The sequence below is a fragment of the Scyliorhinus torazame genome, chromosome 16, assembly GCF_047496885.1.
Source record: "Scyliorhinus torazame isolate Kashiwa2021f chromosome 16, sScyTor2.1, whole genome shotgun sequence".
In the NCBI taxonomy this organism is placed as follows: domain Eukaryota; kingdom Metazoa; phylum Chordata; class Chondrichthyes; order Carcharhiniformes; family Scyliorhinidae; genus Scyliorhinus; species Scyliorhinus torazame.
The window spans coordinates 169,954,100-169,971,894 of record NC_092722.1 but is presented as its reverse complement, the minus strand read 5'-3'; the positions used below and the strand labels follow the sequence as shown (position 1 = coordinate 169,971,894).

General features: G+C 45.3%; 1 protein-coding gene across 1 annotated transcript in view; it reads right to left on the bottom strand.

The window, feature by feature from the left end:
- The window catches only part of atrnl1b (attractin-like 1b), a 1,392,850-nt gene that overhangs the window by 265,696 nt on the left and 1,109,359 nt on the right, over positions 1-17,795 (bottom strand). Inside the window, exon 27 of the mRNA XM_072479459.1 lies at positions 2,044-2,151. Coding sequence (XP_072335560.1) covers positions 2,044-2,151 — 108 coding nt within the window. The remainder of the gene's footprint in view (positions 1-2,043; positions 2,152-17,795) is intronic.

Genomic DNA, 17,795 nt, shown 5'->3' with positions numbered 1-17,795 from the left:
GATTCATGTAACAGTATAGCTTGTTCCAGAGTTTTGCAATCTCTCTCCATTTAAATAATATGCTGCGTTTCTGTTCATCCTGCCGAAGTGGACATGTTCATATTTTCCTACAATGATATTCTATTTGCCAATTTTTTCCACCAATCACTTAATCTATCCATGTCATTTTGCAGACTCCCTGGCCGGGATTCTCTGAGCGACTGTGCCGAAATCGCGCTCGGCATGGGGGCAGAGAATGGGGCGTCAGACCCGCGATAGGGTCCGACGCCTTCCCATGATTTTCCGCGGAACAGAGAATCGCAGCCAGTCGTACGAGCGCAGTCAATGCGGCACCGGTCGGGAGCCATTGAAAGAGACAATGGCTCCCGATTCTCCGCCGGCAGCTGGCAGAGTTCCCGCTGGCGTGGTTCTAACATGGTTCTACCCGGCGGGCACTCGGAGTGGTGGCTGCTGCTGCCGCCCTGGTTGAGGGCGGGGGGATCTGTCACCGGGGCTCCTCCAGGATGGCCAGGGTTCCGATTGGGGGCCATCGATCGGCGAGCGAGTGCGATATGGTGGGGGGCCTATATTGTTGGGGCTGGTTTGCTGTGTGGGTCCGCCATTTTGCACGGGGCCGCCGCGCATTCGCAGACCTGCGGCTGGAAGTGCAGGACCCCATATCGGCAGCCGGAGCTGCGCGGAGCACTCTGGCCCCCTGCTGGCCCCCTTCAGGTAAGTGAATCGCTGGGCCAAGGGGCCCGTTGACGCCGGCCTGAAATGCTCCGGTGTTTATGCCTGCGTCAACACTTAGCTGCCGTTTTGGAGAATCCCGCCCGCTATGTCCTCTTCACAACTTACTTTCCTACGTACTTTTGTCTCATTAGAACATTTAGCACCCATACATTTGGTGCCTTCATCCAAACCATTGATCAAAATTTTAAATACTCAGGCCCCAGCACTGATTCCTGTGGCACTCCAGCCAAGAATCACAGCTTGCCATTCTGAAAACGACCCATTCATGTCTCCTCTCTGCTTTCTGCTGGCTAACCAATTCTCTGTCCATGCTAATATGCTACGCCAAAACCAAGGTCTCTTATTTTGTGTAGTAAGCTTTGATGTGGCACCTTATCAAATGCCTTATAGAAATCTAAGTAATGCACGTTCACAGGTTCCCCTTTATTCATGTTGCTTGTTACTTCCAGCAAAGAATTCCAATAAAATAGTCAAGAAATGTTTTCCCAAGCAAACGATAATGGCCGCTTTTGACTGGAGTTCTCTTTGACCATGGATCCCTACTGGAAACGTGGGATTGCTGAATTTAACTTACATAGTTACCTTCTGTGCTTTAAAATCATTGCTCATTTGCTTTCATTATTCATGTTATTCTTGCACTAGAGGCGTTAATAAATTAGTATGCTAATTAGGCAAAGGTTAATGCTTTGTAAGATCAATGCATATGTTTTTCACTTTCTTCATAAAGTTCTTTCCAAATGCATTCATTTGACCCTGTAGAGCATTAATATCCGCAACAGAAGTAGCTTTCTTTTGTTGCTTCTGAAATATAATGCCTCAGGTGAATGGACTGCAATATCAGTGAGAAAACATGCCTTGGAGGTAGAATCACATGTAACCAAGGTTGTCCATGCAACATGAACACAAATGACCTGGGTAAGTATATCACTCCACATCAAGTGATCTCATAAATGGACAAATGAATTAGGAAAAGGAGTAGACCAATTAGCCCCATGACCCTTGCCCACCAGTAAGATCATGGCTGTTTTGATTGTGGCCTGAACTCTACTTTCCTTCCTCTCTCCCTAACCTTTGAATCCTGTCAATCAAGAATCTACCTAACACAGCCTTAAAAACATTCAATTACCTTTCTTCTACCGCTTTTCTGGGAAGAGAGTCCCACAGGCCCATAACCCTCTGGGAGAAAAACATTCTCTTAATCTCTGTCTTAAATGGGAGACTCCTTATTTTTAAAGTGAACCCCCTATCTCTCCCACAAGGAAAAAATATATATTCAGATGTTCAGAGCACAGTTATGATTAGGGTTCTTACCTCTAGTGGTCCTCTTATGATATCAAGCTGTTCATTTCCAACTTCCATGGCAACATCAACAGACGCAAAAGGACGACTAGCCATCTGCTGTCTTTCCCGCATGAGTTGCTGTTTGAAAAAAGGTAGAAGTTGCTGAAAAATTGTGGAATAAACTAATGGCTTGAGCAAAACTGTAATCGTTTTCAAACACTATAGTGTTACTTCTTAAAAATTCTTGTGTAAACTTTCAGATCTGCAATAGCATTGTCGTAACATATCAAAGAAAGAGACATCAATTGTTTTTTTCCCATTTTTTGTCAAGTATACTGGAAATTTGCTACATGTGCTTTCGATTTCATTTCACTGTATTCTGTAATTGTCAGCATTGGATTTTCAGAAAAGTTCTTTTTAAAAACTGTGTGCAAAGAGAAACATGTTTCTGACAACCACTATCAAAACTGGAGGCAGTTGTTTCACAGGCAAGAGGTCAACGATTACAGTTTCAAGTTTCAGCTGAACGATCTTTGTCGAACTACCAATGACATTAGTAACTTAATTATTATACTATTTCAATTTTCTAACAAAAAGATTCAGACGACGCTAAGAGTTTCAAAACTATGATGCAACATATGTCACATTTCATATTTCCTATGGCGATTTGGTATTGCGAACAATTATATTTGCAGTGATATTAAGATAAAATACATTTTGTTATTTGCATTTCATCTAATAATGTTTGAACAAAATCATGTTAAGATACCGGACCAGAATCCAACATTTGTTCCGATAGCGGTCAAGAACCCCAAACAATTTTTTTTTAATTTGGAAAACTGTGGGGAAACGATACTTCACCCAGCAGTCATGACTCTGACCGATAGGTAACTTATGTTGGAACAAACTTTAATTTAAACACAGAATTAACCACATCAACATCAAAGAAAATAGCTTTAGGACTATCAGTTAAACAGTTCTTCAACATAACGAAAAACTTAAACTTACAATCTCTTCCTGCTACTAACACCAATTAAGAACCCAATAATGTTCAAATGTCACTATAAAGTTAACAAAACACGTCTACTTGCTCAGCTGTGCAGACGTTTGGAGAGAGTTCCTTTCAAGGACAGATTCAGTACATTTCTGCTCAACCTAGCAGTATTTGGCAAAAACTGCTGTTCCACTGAAAATCCTCATCTTGTCAGACTCAAATCCTATGGCAAACTGCAAAACTACAGACAGACTTGGCTCCTCACACCAATTACTTCATCTGTAAGCCACTAAGATGTCACATGACCCACTTAGCCAGGACTAAACACAACCCCTAATAAATTATCTACTCTCCAGGGAATCTCCAGCAATTATAGCAATGTTGCATTAGCCCTTTATCTGTAACCAAGTAAGTGGTTGGAATGAATCATGGCCTTTAATTACAGCTTTAACAAACATACAGTTTGGATACCTTAAGCTGGAATTTTTAATAATATTACTGCAACAAATATGTACCTTAACCCAGGCTTTAAAAACCCTTACTGCAGCAGATATAAGACACAACATATATCAATTTCTACATTCATTACAATCATTATAAAGCAGCTTATCCCAAAAGGAATGTCATATCGACTTGTTGGAAAGCTGGTAATGTATGAGTTAAGGCTCTGGTTACAATAAGGCTCTGATCAATCTTTTCATGGATTTTTTTCCCCAGAAGAATTAATTTGCCGAAGAAAGATTCTTTTCATCCAGAATCAATATGAAGCAAGAGTTGACGTTTACTTAAGAGACTTATACTGTTGGGAATCTAAACTGGACAAAGCCCTTATAATATTTTTCACTTAATGTGCAAAGGGCATATGTTAAACATCTAAGGAGCTGGTGACAATGCTTTAGAGTTGCTTTGAAAAGGTACTTACAGATTTTAAAGCTGTCTTAAAAGGTATTTAATTTTCCCAAAAGACAAGGCTGACCCTGTTCCTGCTCCTTTCATTTAATCAAGAGGATTTAGGAAAATCCTACAAAACAGTAAGTGATTATTTTGCTATTAGCAACAAGAGACATTTTCCATAATAGCTACCTTGAAGACAAAACTAGTTGCCTGAATCATACGTATGTGTCGGCAGCAAGTGGTTAATTAGAAATGTAAAGCTTTTCCACTTTAAGGATCATCAAACTTTCTCAGGCTGTGTAATATGAAGCTTGTATTGACTGTGCAGCACTCTTGGAATTAAATAAAAAGATTAATGGTCCTAGCATGTGTTATTTTCAAGTGCTGGAAAGTTAGTTTATTATCTGCGGTCTTCAGAAAAAGGGAGGTCACAAAAGGCATAATATTGTTCAGCAATAAATCACCTTGCCCTCAGTCACAGAAAGGTCTTTCACCAAATTTCTGCAAAGTGCAGCTCAGATGAAATCCTTTTCCTCAAATTGAGAGAAAGCTGGAGAGCTTCCTTTTGAAAAAGGAACGCAGGCATAAAAAGCTTTAAAAGTATAAAACTACTTCACCATAGGTTTAAATTCTTTAACTTTTTCCTTAACTGAGGTGACATTTATAAAATAACTAAGGACCCTAAATTAATGAAAGGCAATGAGAATTACAGGCACAAGTGATTATTCTCCTTTCGGTTTTTATGATACAAAATAACAATTCCCAACGATCAGCAGACTTTTCAACTTAAGCCATGTATATTTCCATGGATGGTTACAAATAAATAGTTTTTAACCGCTATCCTTGGGAATAACATTCCCCAACATAATGGCTACAATAGGTAAACATTTGATTGAAGAAAATAATGAAATTCAAATGATTATTATGGGAAAATTGAAAAGAATAATGCCTTCCACAGTGCTTCTGGGTCATTATTTGAACAGGTTACATTACAATAACTTACATTTATATAGTACCTTTAACAAAGAAAACATGCCATAAAATTTCACAGAGATAAAATCGGATAAAAATAGACTGGAGTCCAAAAATAATAAATTAAGAGGGTGACAAAAGAACATTAATTTTAAGAAGACTCTGGCAGCTGGAGAAGCGCTGGGCTTTCAGGTAACTACGGAGCGTCGGGCTTAACTGTCCCAAGACCTAGCTGCCAATGGAGTGCAAAAGGGAGAGGGGAAGATGCATAAAGCCAGTTCACAGGAATGGAGAGTGCTGGAGGAAGCTACAGAGATGGTGAAGGGAGAAACTTTAGAGGGAGGAGCTTGTAGACTTAAATTGGAGGGACAGAGGGACCAGTAAAGTAGGAATGATGGATGAGTGAGAGTCAGTATATAATTGGATACAGAACGCAGTTTTAGATGCACGGAATGTGGTGAATGGGAGGCTAGTCAACATTGGAAGGGTTTGAATGTGGAGGCAACAAAGAAGTGATGGAGTGTTTTGGCAGAAGGTGGGCTGAAATGGGTAGTAGGCAGGTGATGCTCCAGAGGTTCAGTTGACATTTTGTGATTTGAAGGATGTGGGGTGGGATTTCTTATTCAGGATCTAACAAAGTTTGGATACTGCAAACAGTCTTGCTCAACCTAAGACTGGCTGGGGAAGGGGCAATTTTATGTTGGGGGCTGAAGGTGTTGGATATTAATAGTCACTCCAAAATAAATCCAAAATGTTAAAGAAGTACAAATATGCAATAAATGCTTATAAATCTCATTACGCATGAAAAAATTAAAACAATAACCATCCATTTTAAACATCACATGTGAATTGAGTGGCTGTCCTAATATGTGCAATATTTTAATCATTTAAAATCATATAATCTGCAGTAAGCTCTTCAAAACGTGAAGTAATTGGGTGGGATTCTCCGATCCTGGGGCTATGTGTTGACGCCGTCATAAACGGCGGAGCGTTTTACAATGGCGTCACCTGACCCCTAGGATCAGCGATCCTGCGCCGCACAGGGGGCCAGCACGGCACTGGAGAGCCTCACGCTGCTCCAGCTGCCGATACAGGCGTCAGCACGGGTGGCGCGGGTCCTCGCATGCGCGCCATGGCCTGCACAAGTTTGCGCATGTGCGTGGGTTGCCTTCTCCGCGCTGGCCGCCGGGCAACATGGCAGAGCCCAATAGGAGCCCGGCGCGGAGGAACATAGGCACCCCCTGGGATAAGCCCACCCGCCTATCGGTAGGCCCTGATCATGGGCCAGACCACCGTGGAGGCCCCCCTGGAGTCGGATCCCCCTCCCCCACACCAGGATGGCCCCCTGCAGCATGAATGCCGAGGTCCCGCCCGGCAGGACCACGCATGAACAGGGTCGGCGGGACTCTGCCGAACTTGGCGGGCATTCGGCCTGTCGAGCGCGGAGAATTGGCAGGGTGGCTGCGTTGAGCAGCCCCCGACTGGCGCCGCGTCTACTGCGCCAATTCTCTGGTCGCCAAAGAAATGGCGGAACGGCGCCGGAGCGGCATCGCGTGATTCTCACCCCCCCCCCCCCCCCCCCCCCCCAGCGATTCTCCGACCCGGCGCTGGGTCGGAGAATCTCGCCAATTGTATTTGAAGGTGTGTGTTCCGAACGGCAGATAATTAACAACCAAAACATGCAAACAAAAGCAGAGCCCTTGGATATGCAATAAACCAATGTGGGATTGAACAATGCACCTTAAATAGACTGGGTCCAAAAATGGAAATCTCTGGAGAAGAGTTTACATCATTTCATGTTTTTTGCATTTATTTAAGCACTTTGTTGCCGCATCAGAACACTAGTGATTGAAAATAGTTAATAATGACGATTAAACATCTGGATAGTCATTATCAAAGAGACAGAATCAAAGAACAGTGATACATATTTAGAACAAAGGCAGGCAGCTGTGAGAGGGAAATGGGATATTTGAAGTTCATCAATTACATTTCATCAAATTAGCCTCTATTATTAGCTTGGCTTGATGGGATTCATCAGTTCTAACCCAAAACAAAAAACAGTCCGCCGAAACGACCCCTGCACCATGACTATATCATGAATAGCTGCACTATTGTACCGATTCCCTCCAACATAATCTCCACAGTGCAAGCATTAAAATGACATTAGTTTTTATTCCATATATAAATATTCATTGCACATATATGCTGTACAACATTAGGGAAATCAGTCATGCCACTTACTTGTAGTTGCCAATTTATTAGTATAAAGACAAGAAAAGGATAGCATTTTAAATCTGCATTGTAGCATTCTTGCCTCTTTGGTCTTGATAAAAGATTTCTGCGGCCAAATGGGTAAGGGAGGGAAACTTACACATTAAACAGGGAGGGCCATGTAAAAGACTTCAAATGATGAGCAAATGACACACCACGTGCCATGTAATTTTTCAGGGGTTTTGCTGGATGGCTAGTTGCAAAATAGATGGTCCATGCAAACTGGGCGGGAGCGATTACGGAGCTGGTCCTTCAGATCAGCAGACAGTAACTTCTTTTGAAGCACATTTCAGCATTACCCAGGAGAACTGTGGGGGTGGATCGTAGACTGCTCTTTGATAAAAGCCAGTTGGCCTAAATTTTGCTTTGAATTTCCATTGTGACTGGCCTTTTAAACACAGTAGTGCAAATGTGCCTCCCTCAGCTGGAATGAGGTGGTGACCTTGCTCAAAGCTCACTCAACAAATATTACAGTAATTGAACCAGAAAAGCAGTAATGTCAAATTGGACATGTGAGGCAAGTTTACTAAATGAGTTCCATGAGATAGTGGTGGTTGGGAAAGGCAGAAGGTTGTTCTCATAGGTTCATCCCGAGTTGTAAGAAAGCATTTAGACAGCGATGTGGTCTGAAATCATAAAACCATGCCACAAAAAGTAGCAGTTCTAAACGTGCTTTATTTCGCTTTGTGAGCCCTGTGCAGAATTCACATCATACTCCAATTAAGTTTCTTGATTAATACATTTCTTGCTACTTGCTGATTCCTTCTGGATTCCTACTCTGTTCTTTTAATAGAGTTTTATCTGCAACTTCCCTTTGCACTTCCAAAAAAAAATTAATCTTAGGTGCTTAGTGGTCCAGAACTCATACATCATCTTTACCAGCAAACCAACAACATAAGCAAATGCCACAGTGATTAGTCTTGTTTTGTTCTGAATATATTTGCCAGTGTAAAACCACAGTTGCATCTGGACATTTTGTTCTTGGTGAAAAGAAAATTTCAGTTTTGTTTTAATGCCCAACATTTAAAAAATGCTTGATGACTGGAGATGGCGTCCTGTAGGGGAACTAGCCTAAAAGCACTGGCGACGGCGCAGTTACCGTTTCCCCGAACAAATACACCACAAACCCAGTGGTGGTGGCAACTCTGAAAATTTGGGGGCAGTGGAGACGACATAAGGGAGTGACGGGTGCCTCAGTGTGGTCCCTGATAAGGAACAACCATAGGTTCGTCCCGGGAAGGATAGATGGGGGATTTAAATTTTGGCAGCGAGCAGGAATTGCGAAATTGAAGGACTTGTTCTTAGACGGGACGTTCGCGGGTCTGGGAGCACTGACAGAAAAATATGGGTTGCCACCTGGGAATGCATTTCGCTATATGCAAGTGAGGGCATTTGTGAGGCAACAGGTGAGGGAATTTCCGCAGCTCCCGGCGCAAGAGATCCAGGACAGAGTGATTTTGGGGGCATGGATGGGTGATGGTAGGGTGTCAGATATATATAGGGAAATGAGAGATGAGGGGGAGACGATGGTAGAGGAGTTGAAGGGAAAATGGGAGGAGGAGCTGGGGGAAGAGATTGAGGAGGGGCTGTGGGCAGATGCCCTCAGTAGGGTAAACTCTTCGTCCTCGTGTGCCAGGCTCAGCCTGATACAATTCAAGGTTCTACACAGGGCGCATATGACGGGAGCAAGGCTGAGTAGATTTTTTGGAGTGGAGGATAGGTGCGGGAGATGCGCGGGAAGCCCGGCGAACCACACCCACATGTTTTGGTCATGTTTGGTATTGCATGGGTTCTGGGTGGGTGTGGCAAAAGTGATTTCAAAGGTGGTGGGGGTCCGGGTCGAACCAGGCTGGGGGTTGGCTATATTTGGGGTTGCAGATGAGCCGGGAGTGCAGGAGGCGAGAGAGGCCGATGTTTTGGCCTTTGCGTCCCTAGTAGCCCGGCGAAGGATTCTACTTACTGGTACTGGGACTGGATACTGTTGAGGGAGTTGGCTCACCAGGGGAAGGCGGCAGCAGCCAGGTTCATGGCACCGTGGCTGGCTCTGCTGCGCAGCTGGGCAGGAAGAAGAATGGCAGGGCTATAGTGATAGGGGACTCAATTGTAAGGGGAATAGACAGGCGGTCCTGCGGACGAAATCGAGACTCCAGGATGGTATGTTGCCTCCCTGGTGCAAGGGTCAAGGATGTCTCGGAGCGGCTGCAGGACATTCTGGGGGGGGGGGGGGGGGGGGTAAACAGCCAGCTGTCGTGGTGCACGTAGGCACCAACGATATAGGTAAAAAACGGGACGAGGTCCTACAAGCTGAATTTAGGGAGCTAGGAGTTAAACTAAAAAGTAGGACCTCAAAGGTAGTAATCTCAGGATTGCTACCAGTGCCACGAGCTAGTCAGAGTAGGAATGTCAGGATAGAGAGGATGAATACGTGGCTCGAGAGATGGTGCAAGAGGGAGGGATTCAAATTCCTGGGACATTGGAACCGATTCTGGGGGAGGTGGGACCAGTACAAACCGGACGGTCTGCACCTGGGCAGGACTGGAACCGGTGTCCTAGGGGGGGTGTTTGCTAGAGCTGTTGGGGAGAGTTTAAACTAATGTGGCAGGGGGATGGGAACCGATGCAGGAAGTTGGAAGGTAGTAAAACAGGGACAGAAATAAAAGGCAGTAAGGGGGAAAGTGTAAGGCAGAGAAGCCATAGTCAAAAATCAAAAAGGGCGACAGTACAAGGTACAGTGACTGAGGGGAGCTCAGTGAATAGAACCAGGAATACTAAAAGAAATAAAACGGGAAGTGAAAACATTAATGGTGAGCGATGCGGCAGGTTGTTACAGGAAGATGTGGGTTCGACAAGAAGGAAAATTAGGAGAGAAGGTTAAGAGGAAATATAACTTAGGAGAGGTTACTGATCGAGGTGTTAAGATTAAGAACAGAGGTAAAAAAGCCAACATAAGTGTACTTTACCTGAATGCTCGTAGTATTCGGAATAAGGTAAATGAGTTGATGGCGCAAATCATCGTGAATGACTATGATTTAGTGGCCATTACTGAAACATGGTTAAAGGATGGTCACGACTGGGAGTTAAATATCCGAGGGTATCAAACTTTTCGGAAGGCCAGAGTGGATGGTAAGGGAGGTGGTGTAGCTCTGTTATTTAAGGATGACATCCGGGCAACAGTAAGGGATGACATCGGTGCTATGGAGGATAAGATTGAATCCATTTGGGTGGAAATCAGGAATAGTAAGGCGAAAAAGTCACTGATAGGAGTAATCTATAGGCCACCAAATAGTAACATTATGGTGGGGCAGGCAATAAACAAAGAAATAACAGATGCATGTAGAAATGGTACAGCAGTTATCATGGGGGATTTTAATCTACATGTTGATTGGTTTAACCAGGTCGGTCAAGGCAGCCTTGAGGAGGAGTTTATAGAATGTATCCGCGATAGTTTCCTCGAACAGTATGTAATGGAACCTACGAGGGAACAAGCGGTCCTAGATCTGGTCCTGTGTAATGAGACAGGATTGATTCAGGATCTCATAGTTATGGATCCTCTCGGAAGGAGCGATCACAATATGGTGGAATTTAAAATACAGATGGAGGGTGAGAAGGTAAAATCAAGCACTAGTGTTTTGTGCTTAAACAAAGGAGATTACAATGGGATGAGAGAAGAACTAGCTAAGGTAGACTGGGAGCAAAGACTTTATGGTGAAACAGTTGAGGAACAGTGGAGAACCTTCCAAGTGATTTTTCACAGTGCCCAGCAAAGGTTTATACCAACAAAAAGGAAGGACGGTAAAAAGAGGGACAATCGACCGTGGATATCTAAGGAAATAAGGGAGAGTATCAAATTGAAGGAAAAAACATACAAAGTAGCAAAGATCAGTGGGAGACTAGAGGCGAAATTCTCCTACCCGCCCCGCCACATTTCTGCGCCGACCGGCCGGCGGGAGTCTCCGTAACACCGGCCGGTCAATGGGGTTTCCCATTGTGGGGCACCCCCACGCCGTCGGGAAACCCCCGAGCGCCGGCAGAACGGAGACTCCCGCCGACGGAGAATGACGCCCTAGAGGACTGGGAAATCTTTAGGGGGCAACAGAAAGCTACTAAAAAAGCTATAAAGAAGAGTAAGATAGATTATGAGAGTAAACTTGCTCAGAATATAAAAACAGATAGTAAAAGTTTCTACAAATACATAAAACAAAAAAGAGTGGCTAAGGTAAATATTGGTCCTTTAGAGGATGAGAAGGGAGATTTAATAATGGGAGATGAGGAAATGGCTGAGGAACTGAACAGGTTTTTTGGGTTGGTCTTCACAGTGGAAGACACAAATAACATGCCAGTGACTGATGGAAATGAGGCTATGACAGGTGAGGACCTTGAGAGGATTGATATCACCAAGGAGGTAGTGATGGGCAAGCTAATGGGGCTAAAGGTAGACAAGTCTCCTGGCCCTGATGGAATGCATCCCAGAGTGCTAAAAGAGATGGCTAGGGAAATTGCAAATGCACTAGTGATAATTTACCAAAATTCACTAGACTCTGGGGTGGTCCCGGCGGATTGGAAATTAGCAAACGTGACACCACTGTTTAAAAAAGGAGGTAGGCAGAAAGTGGGTAATTATAGGCCAGTGAGCTTAACTTCGGTAGTAGGGAAGATGCTGGAATCTATCATCAAGGAAGAAATAGCGAGGCATCTGGATGGAAATTGTCCCATTGGACAGACGCAGCATGGGTTCATAAAGGGCAGGTCGTGCCTAACTAATTTAGTGGAATTTTTTGAGGACATTAACAGTGCGGTAGATAACGGGGAGCCAATGGATGTGGTATATCTGGATTTCCAGAAAGCCTTTGACAAGGTGCCACACAAAAGGTTGTTGCATAAGATAAAGATGCATGGCATTAAGGGGAAAGTAGGAGCATGGATAGAGGATTGGTTAATTAATAGAAAGCAAAGAGTGGGGATTAATGGATGTTTCTCTGGTTGGCAATCAGTAGCTAGTGGTGTCCCTCAGGGATCAGTGTTGGGCCCACAACTGTTCACAATTTACATAGATGATTTGGAGTTGGGGACCAAGGGCAATGTGTCCAAGTGTGCAGGCGACACTAAGATAAGTGGTAAAGCAAAAAGTGCAGAGGATACTGGAAGTCTGCAGAGGGATTTGGACAGGCTAAGTGAATGGGCTAGGGTCTGGCAGATAGAATACAATGTTGACAAATGTGAGGTTATCCATTTTGGTAAGAATAACGGCAAAAGGGATTGTTATTTAAATGATAAAATATTAAAACATGCTGCTGTGCAGAGAGACCTGGGTGTGCTCGTGCATGAGTCGCAGAAAGTTGGTTTTCAGGTGCAACAGGTGATTAAGAAGGCAAATGGAATTTTGTCCTTCATTGCCAGAGGGATGGAGTTTAAGACTAGGGAGGTTATGCTGCAATTGTATAAGGTGTTAGTGAGGCCACACCTGGAGTATTGTGTTCAGTTTTGGTCTTGAGAAAGGACGTACTGGCACTGGAGGGTGTGCAGAGGAGATTCACTAGGTTAATCCCAGAGCTGAAGGGGTTGGATTACGAGGAGAGGTTTAGTAGACTGGGACTATACTCGTTGGAATTTAGAAGGATGAAGGGGGATCTTATAGAAACATATAAGATTATGAAGGGAATCGATAGGATAGATGCGGGCAGGTTGTTTCCACTGGCAGGTGAAAGCAGAACTAGGGGGCATAGCCTCAAAATAAGGGGAAGTAGATTTAGGACTGAGTTTAGGAGGAACTTCTTCACCCAAAGGGTTGTGAATCTATGGAATTCCTTGCCCCGTGAAGCAGTAGAGGCACCTTCATTAAATGTTTTTAAGATAAAGATAGATAGTTTTTTGAAGAATAAAGGGATTAAGGGTTATGGTGTTCGGGCCGGAAAGTGGAGCTGAGTCCACAAAAGATCAGCCATGATCTCATTGAATGGCGGAGCAGGCTTGAGGGGCCAGATGGCCTACTCCTGCTCCTAGTTCTTATGTTCTTATGTGGAAAGAAGCTAAACCCCCGGGCGTGGAGGCTTGGATAAACGACATGGTAGGGTTTATAAAATTGGAGCGGATAAAGTTCGCACTAAGAGGTTCGGCTCAAGGGTTCACCAGGCGGTGGCAACCGTTCCTCAACTATCTCGCAGAGCGATAAGGGAAAATAGGAAAGGTAGCAGCAGCAACCCAGGGGGGAGGGGGGGGGGGGGGGGGACTCATTTGGGTCCTCAGGGGTTTTATGTGTGTGTTTATATGTTAGTTATTTATATTAGATTTTACGAAGTTACTATTTTAGTTACTATTTCTGTTGTTTCTTATTTTGTTGTTGGCAGTTGCCGTTAGTTAGCATATTATTTAAAAAACGATCAATGTATATATTATTACAAAGTTGTAAAATGGGAAAGTTTTGTTTGATCGAAAAACTTTAATTAAATATATATATAATTTTTAAAAATGCTTGATGAAACAGAGAGGTACGCGGGGGGGGGGGTGCAAGAAGAGGAAATTCTTATCTTCATGAAACAAACATAATACAGTTTAAATTATCTATCATGGGATTTTCATGTTATAAAACAGTACATTGCACTTTAATGTGTACAGAACAAAATATAAAAACAACATTGAAGTAACAAGTGACATTGCTACAATTTAGAGATCTTTGTTATTGGTTGAAGTGGATCACAAAATACTACACAATAAATCATAAAATAATTTCTATATGAACAGAAAATAAAATATACACGTATCTATGTGAGAGCATCCTTATTCTGTTGTAAAATACCTTTTCACAAAATCTGATGTATTTGGGCAATGTGCATGAGGGTTTATTAAGACCATTATCTGCTGTCTAAATTCTAATGAATTACTGCATCATTTCTTCTTCACTGGCCTAGCTGGAGTCTGCTAATTTTTAAAAGACAAATTACTGGCACATATTCTGATCAAAATATCCAGTTCTCAGTGAAGTCATCATCACTTGAAACAAACACTTTATTGGTGAGAATTTATATCGTGACTCATGACACATACAATATTCTTCAGTGCAGCTAGCAAACAACCACTGTTGGCTGTTTGAGCATCGTATTTACAGGCCATTACTTACATGGGAATTATTGCTTTAAACGGAAGCAAAATGCAAAGCAAAGCTGCAATTCATTTGGAAAATAAAAGCAAATTACTTCAGATGCTGAAATCTGAAACAAAAACAGAAAATACTGGACAATCTCAGTAGGTCTGACAGCATCTATGGAGAGAGAAGGGAGCTAACGTCCCGAGTCTGGATGACTGCCAGGGGTTGGCCCGGAGGGGCCTTGCTAGGTAGGGAAGGGTGAGGGAGCTTCCTGGGGGCCTCCCCAATAACCATAGGTTCGCCAATCAACCCAGTCACAGATGAATGATAGCGGGAGGGGTTTGTGGAGGAAGGCAGGTCAGCAGCAAGGGCGGGGGGGGGGGCGGGGTTGGCTATCAATGGGCCCCACCCATCCTACCCCCAACACCCACTCCCCAACTGTCCTGATGCCGTGTCCCACAATCAGGCCGGGTGCCTTCAAAGAGGGCTGTCCCTGGCAGCCTGAAAACAATCTTGAAATAGTTTACTTTCCAGGCTACCCACATGGCAAGTCCTCTGTTCACTGTTGGGCGAATACAAGCAGTGACGGGGAGAGACCCTGAGGTGGGCATTCAGTGTCCACTTAAGGGCGTCAATTGGCCGTGGGGTGGGGAGACCACGGATTTAAATGATGGTGAGGAAGCAGTGGGGTCTGATTAAATGTCCTTGCCACCAAACTCTGCCATTTGTTTCTCTTCTGGCACCTGATTGAATATTAAATTCTCCAACTCTACACTTTCTTCTCAGTCAGAGAAAAAAATTAGTTCTCAAGGAAAAGACCTTGAGCTTCAATCCAGCAAATTGGATTTATTTTTCTCAGTCACAATAGTTCTGTTCCATCTTTGTGAAGCAGGTAGCAAGAAAACTGACACATTAAATAAAATAAAATAAAAAGAGAACCATCTTCCTTCCTTCGTTCACACTCAATAAAATATATATCCTTATCCAATGGTCTGTGCAAGATGAGGGTGCAGTGTTACGGATTCAACTGCACATGTATCGCATATTATCTGCTCTACACGCACTGTTAAATGCACTTTCCGCAATTTTGATCTTTTAATTGAAATGGAATCTTGTTCCGTTTATGTCGTTGTCATAAGAGAAGAACGGATTGAGCTATAATGAAATATTGTCTAGATTTTCTGTGTCTGGTTGATTGTGTTGTTCTGCGGGATACAAAAGAATATTTCAAAGCAGAGGTTATGTTATATTGTTTCATCACTTTAGCGGCCAACCTTCTACTCCATTGCTTTGAAATGACACACTGTAAAGGCAGTAATACCCTCCAGAGAATCCGTAATAGCATATGTCACTTTAGGTTAGATCTCTGGTTTATAGTGAATTATTTCAGGAATTGTGGTCGAGTGATACAATAAAATACAATTAAATGTTATAATGATGGCTCATATTTGTTTAATATATACTGTCCTAAATATGGGGCGGGATTCTTCGGAAACCGGCGGGGCGGGCAACTCCGGGGCGAAGGAGTGGCGTGAACCGCTCCCGCATCGGGCCGCCCCGAAGGTGCGGAATCCTCCACACCTTCAGGGGCTAGGTCGGCGCCGGAGTGGTTTGTGCCGTGCTGGTCGGCGCAGAAGGGGTTTGGCGCCACGCCAGCCGGCGATGAACGGCCTCCACCGGCCGGCGCGAGTTGGCACATGCGCGGGAGAGCCAGCGTGTGCTGGCGTCACCCCAGGGCATGCGCAGGCAGGGTTCATCTCCGTGCCGGCCATCGCGGACCGGTACGCATCGCGGAGGAATAGAGTGGCCCCATGGCACAGGCCCGTCTGCGGATCGGTGGGCTCTGATCGCGGGCCAGGCCACCATGGGGGCACCCCCCCGGGGCCAGATCCCCCCCCCGCAACCCCCTGAGGACCCCGGAGGTCACCCGCGGTGCAAGGTCCCGCCGGTAAGTACCTGTCGTAACAGACGCCGGAGGGACCCGCTGAAAACAGGCAGCCACTTGGCCCATTGTGGGCCGGAGAATCGGCGGGGGGGGCCGCTGCCAGCAGCTGCCGACTGGCGCGGCGCGATTCCCGCCCCGCCAAATCCCCGGCACCGGAGAATTCACCAGCCGGCGGGGGTGGGATTCACGCCGCCCCTCGCCGATTCTCCCATGGTGCATGTAATATAAATAAGAATTGCATACTGTACTGAATCACAAAAATTTCAGCTCTACATATAGGGCACGATTTAACCAAAAGGTTTCTAAGTGTGATAGTGAGCAGGAAATGATGTGAGATTCCCGATGCTCGGTCCGGCAAGGCCGTCACCGCTATAAAATGTTGATTGATCACTTAACAAGGCCCCATGGGATTCATGCCGCAAATCATGGTATGTCGGCCGATTCACCCAGACCGTGCTCGTCAGCCCTCCCACTAACAAGTGACAGCAGCCCTTAACCACTCCTGCACAGCAAACCCTACACCACCCATAGCCATTCCGCCGCAGAAAGCAGCCCCACACTTTGGCGATGCCAATCTGGGACGACTGTAGGACGTGATGGAGGCCAGACGGGTTACCCTGTTCTCCAGGGGGTCCAGGAGGGTCGGTCACAGGACAGTCACTGCTGCCGCGGAGGAAGTGACAGCGGCCGTCAGCTCGGGGAGTGTGATCAGGAGGATCGGCACCCAGTGCCGCAAGAAGGTCAACGACCTCCACCAGGTAGCTCGGGTGAGTTACCGCTGGAGCCCACGACGCCCCCCCACATAGCCTCCCCACACCATACTCCTCCTCTGATACACCCCATAACCCCCCCATGTGGCCCATCCCTCCAAGCCTCCTTTGACAACCTCCAAGCCCCCCTCCCCCCACCAGTGATTAACCATGCTTGCAGCTAACAATGCCCCCTCTGTGTCCCCACGGTAGACATTGACCCTCAACTGACGGGAGAGGGCACAGACGGGCAGCGGGGCGCCAGACATCAGAGTCCTCACACCCTCTGAGGAGCGGAGCGAGGAGATTACAGGGGTGGAAGAGGACAGATCGGTCACCAACGTGGAGGTCGATGCACGGCGCAGAGGTGAAGTTCCACCGGCTCCCAGTCAGATGTGAGTTGTTAATGCCATACAGACAGAGCCATCCCTCCCACTGACTACATGTCGATTCTCCCACAGGACCTGAAGCCGTCAGAGCTGACCCATCTGAGGTGCCCCCCCCATCCGGGATGTCTCACCACCCATCCATGAGAGGATGCAATCATAACAGTTACGGCACAGCTCCACCCTCCACCAGCGCAGAGACACAAACCTCGGTGGGCGACAGTAGTGGTCAGGCTTCTGGGGCATATTCTGGTGAGCACCACACAGTTGCAAATGTACCTCAGGTGGAGGCAGGAACGCCCAGGCGAGACAGCAGTCAGATGCTTTGTATGAGGAAGCACCACTTAGGATGGGGTCTTCTGGTTGCATCAGTGGTCAGGGATAGGAGGGTGTGACTTTGAGTGAGGCAGCTGAGGGAAGCCAAATGGCAGGAGTGCAGCAATATCTGCCTCAGGTTTGAGGTCTCTCAGCTTGTTTTGATTAGAGACGG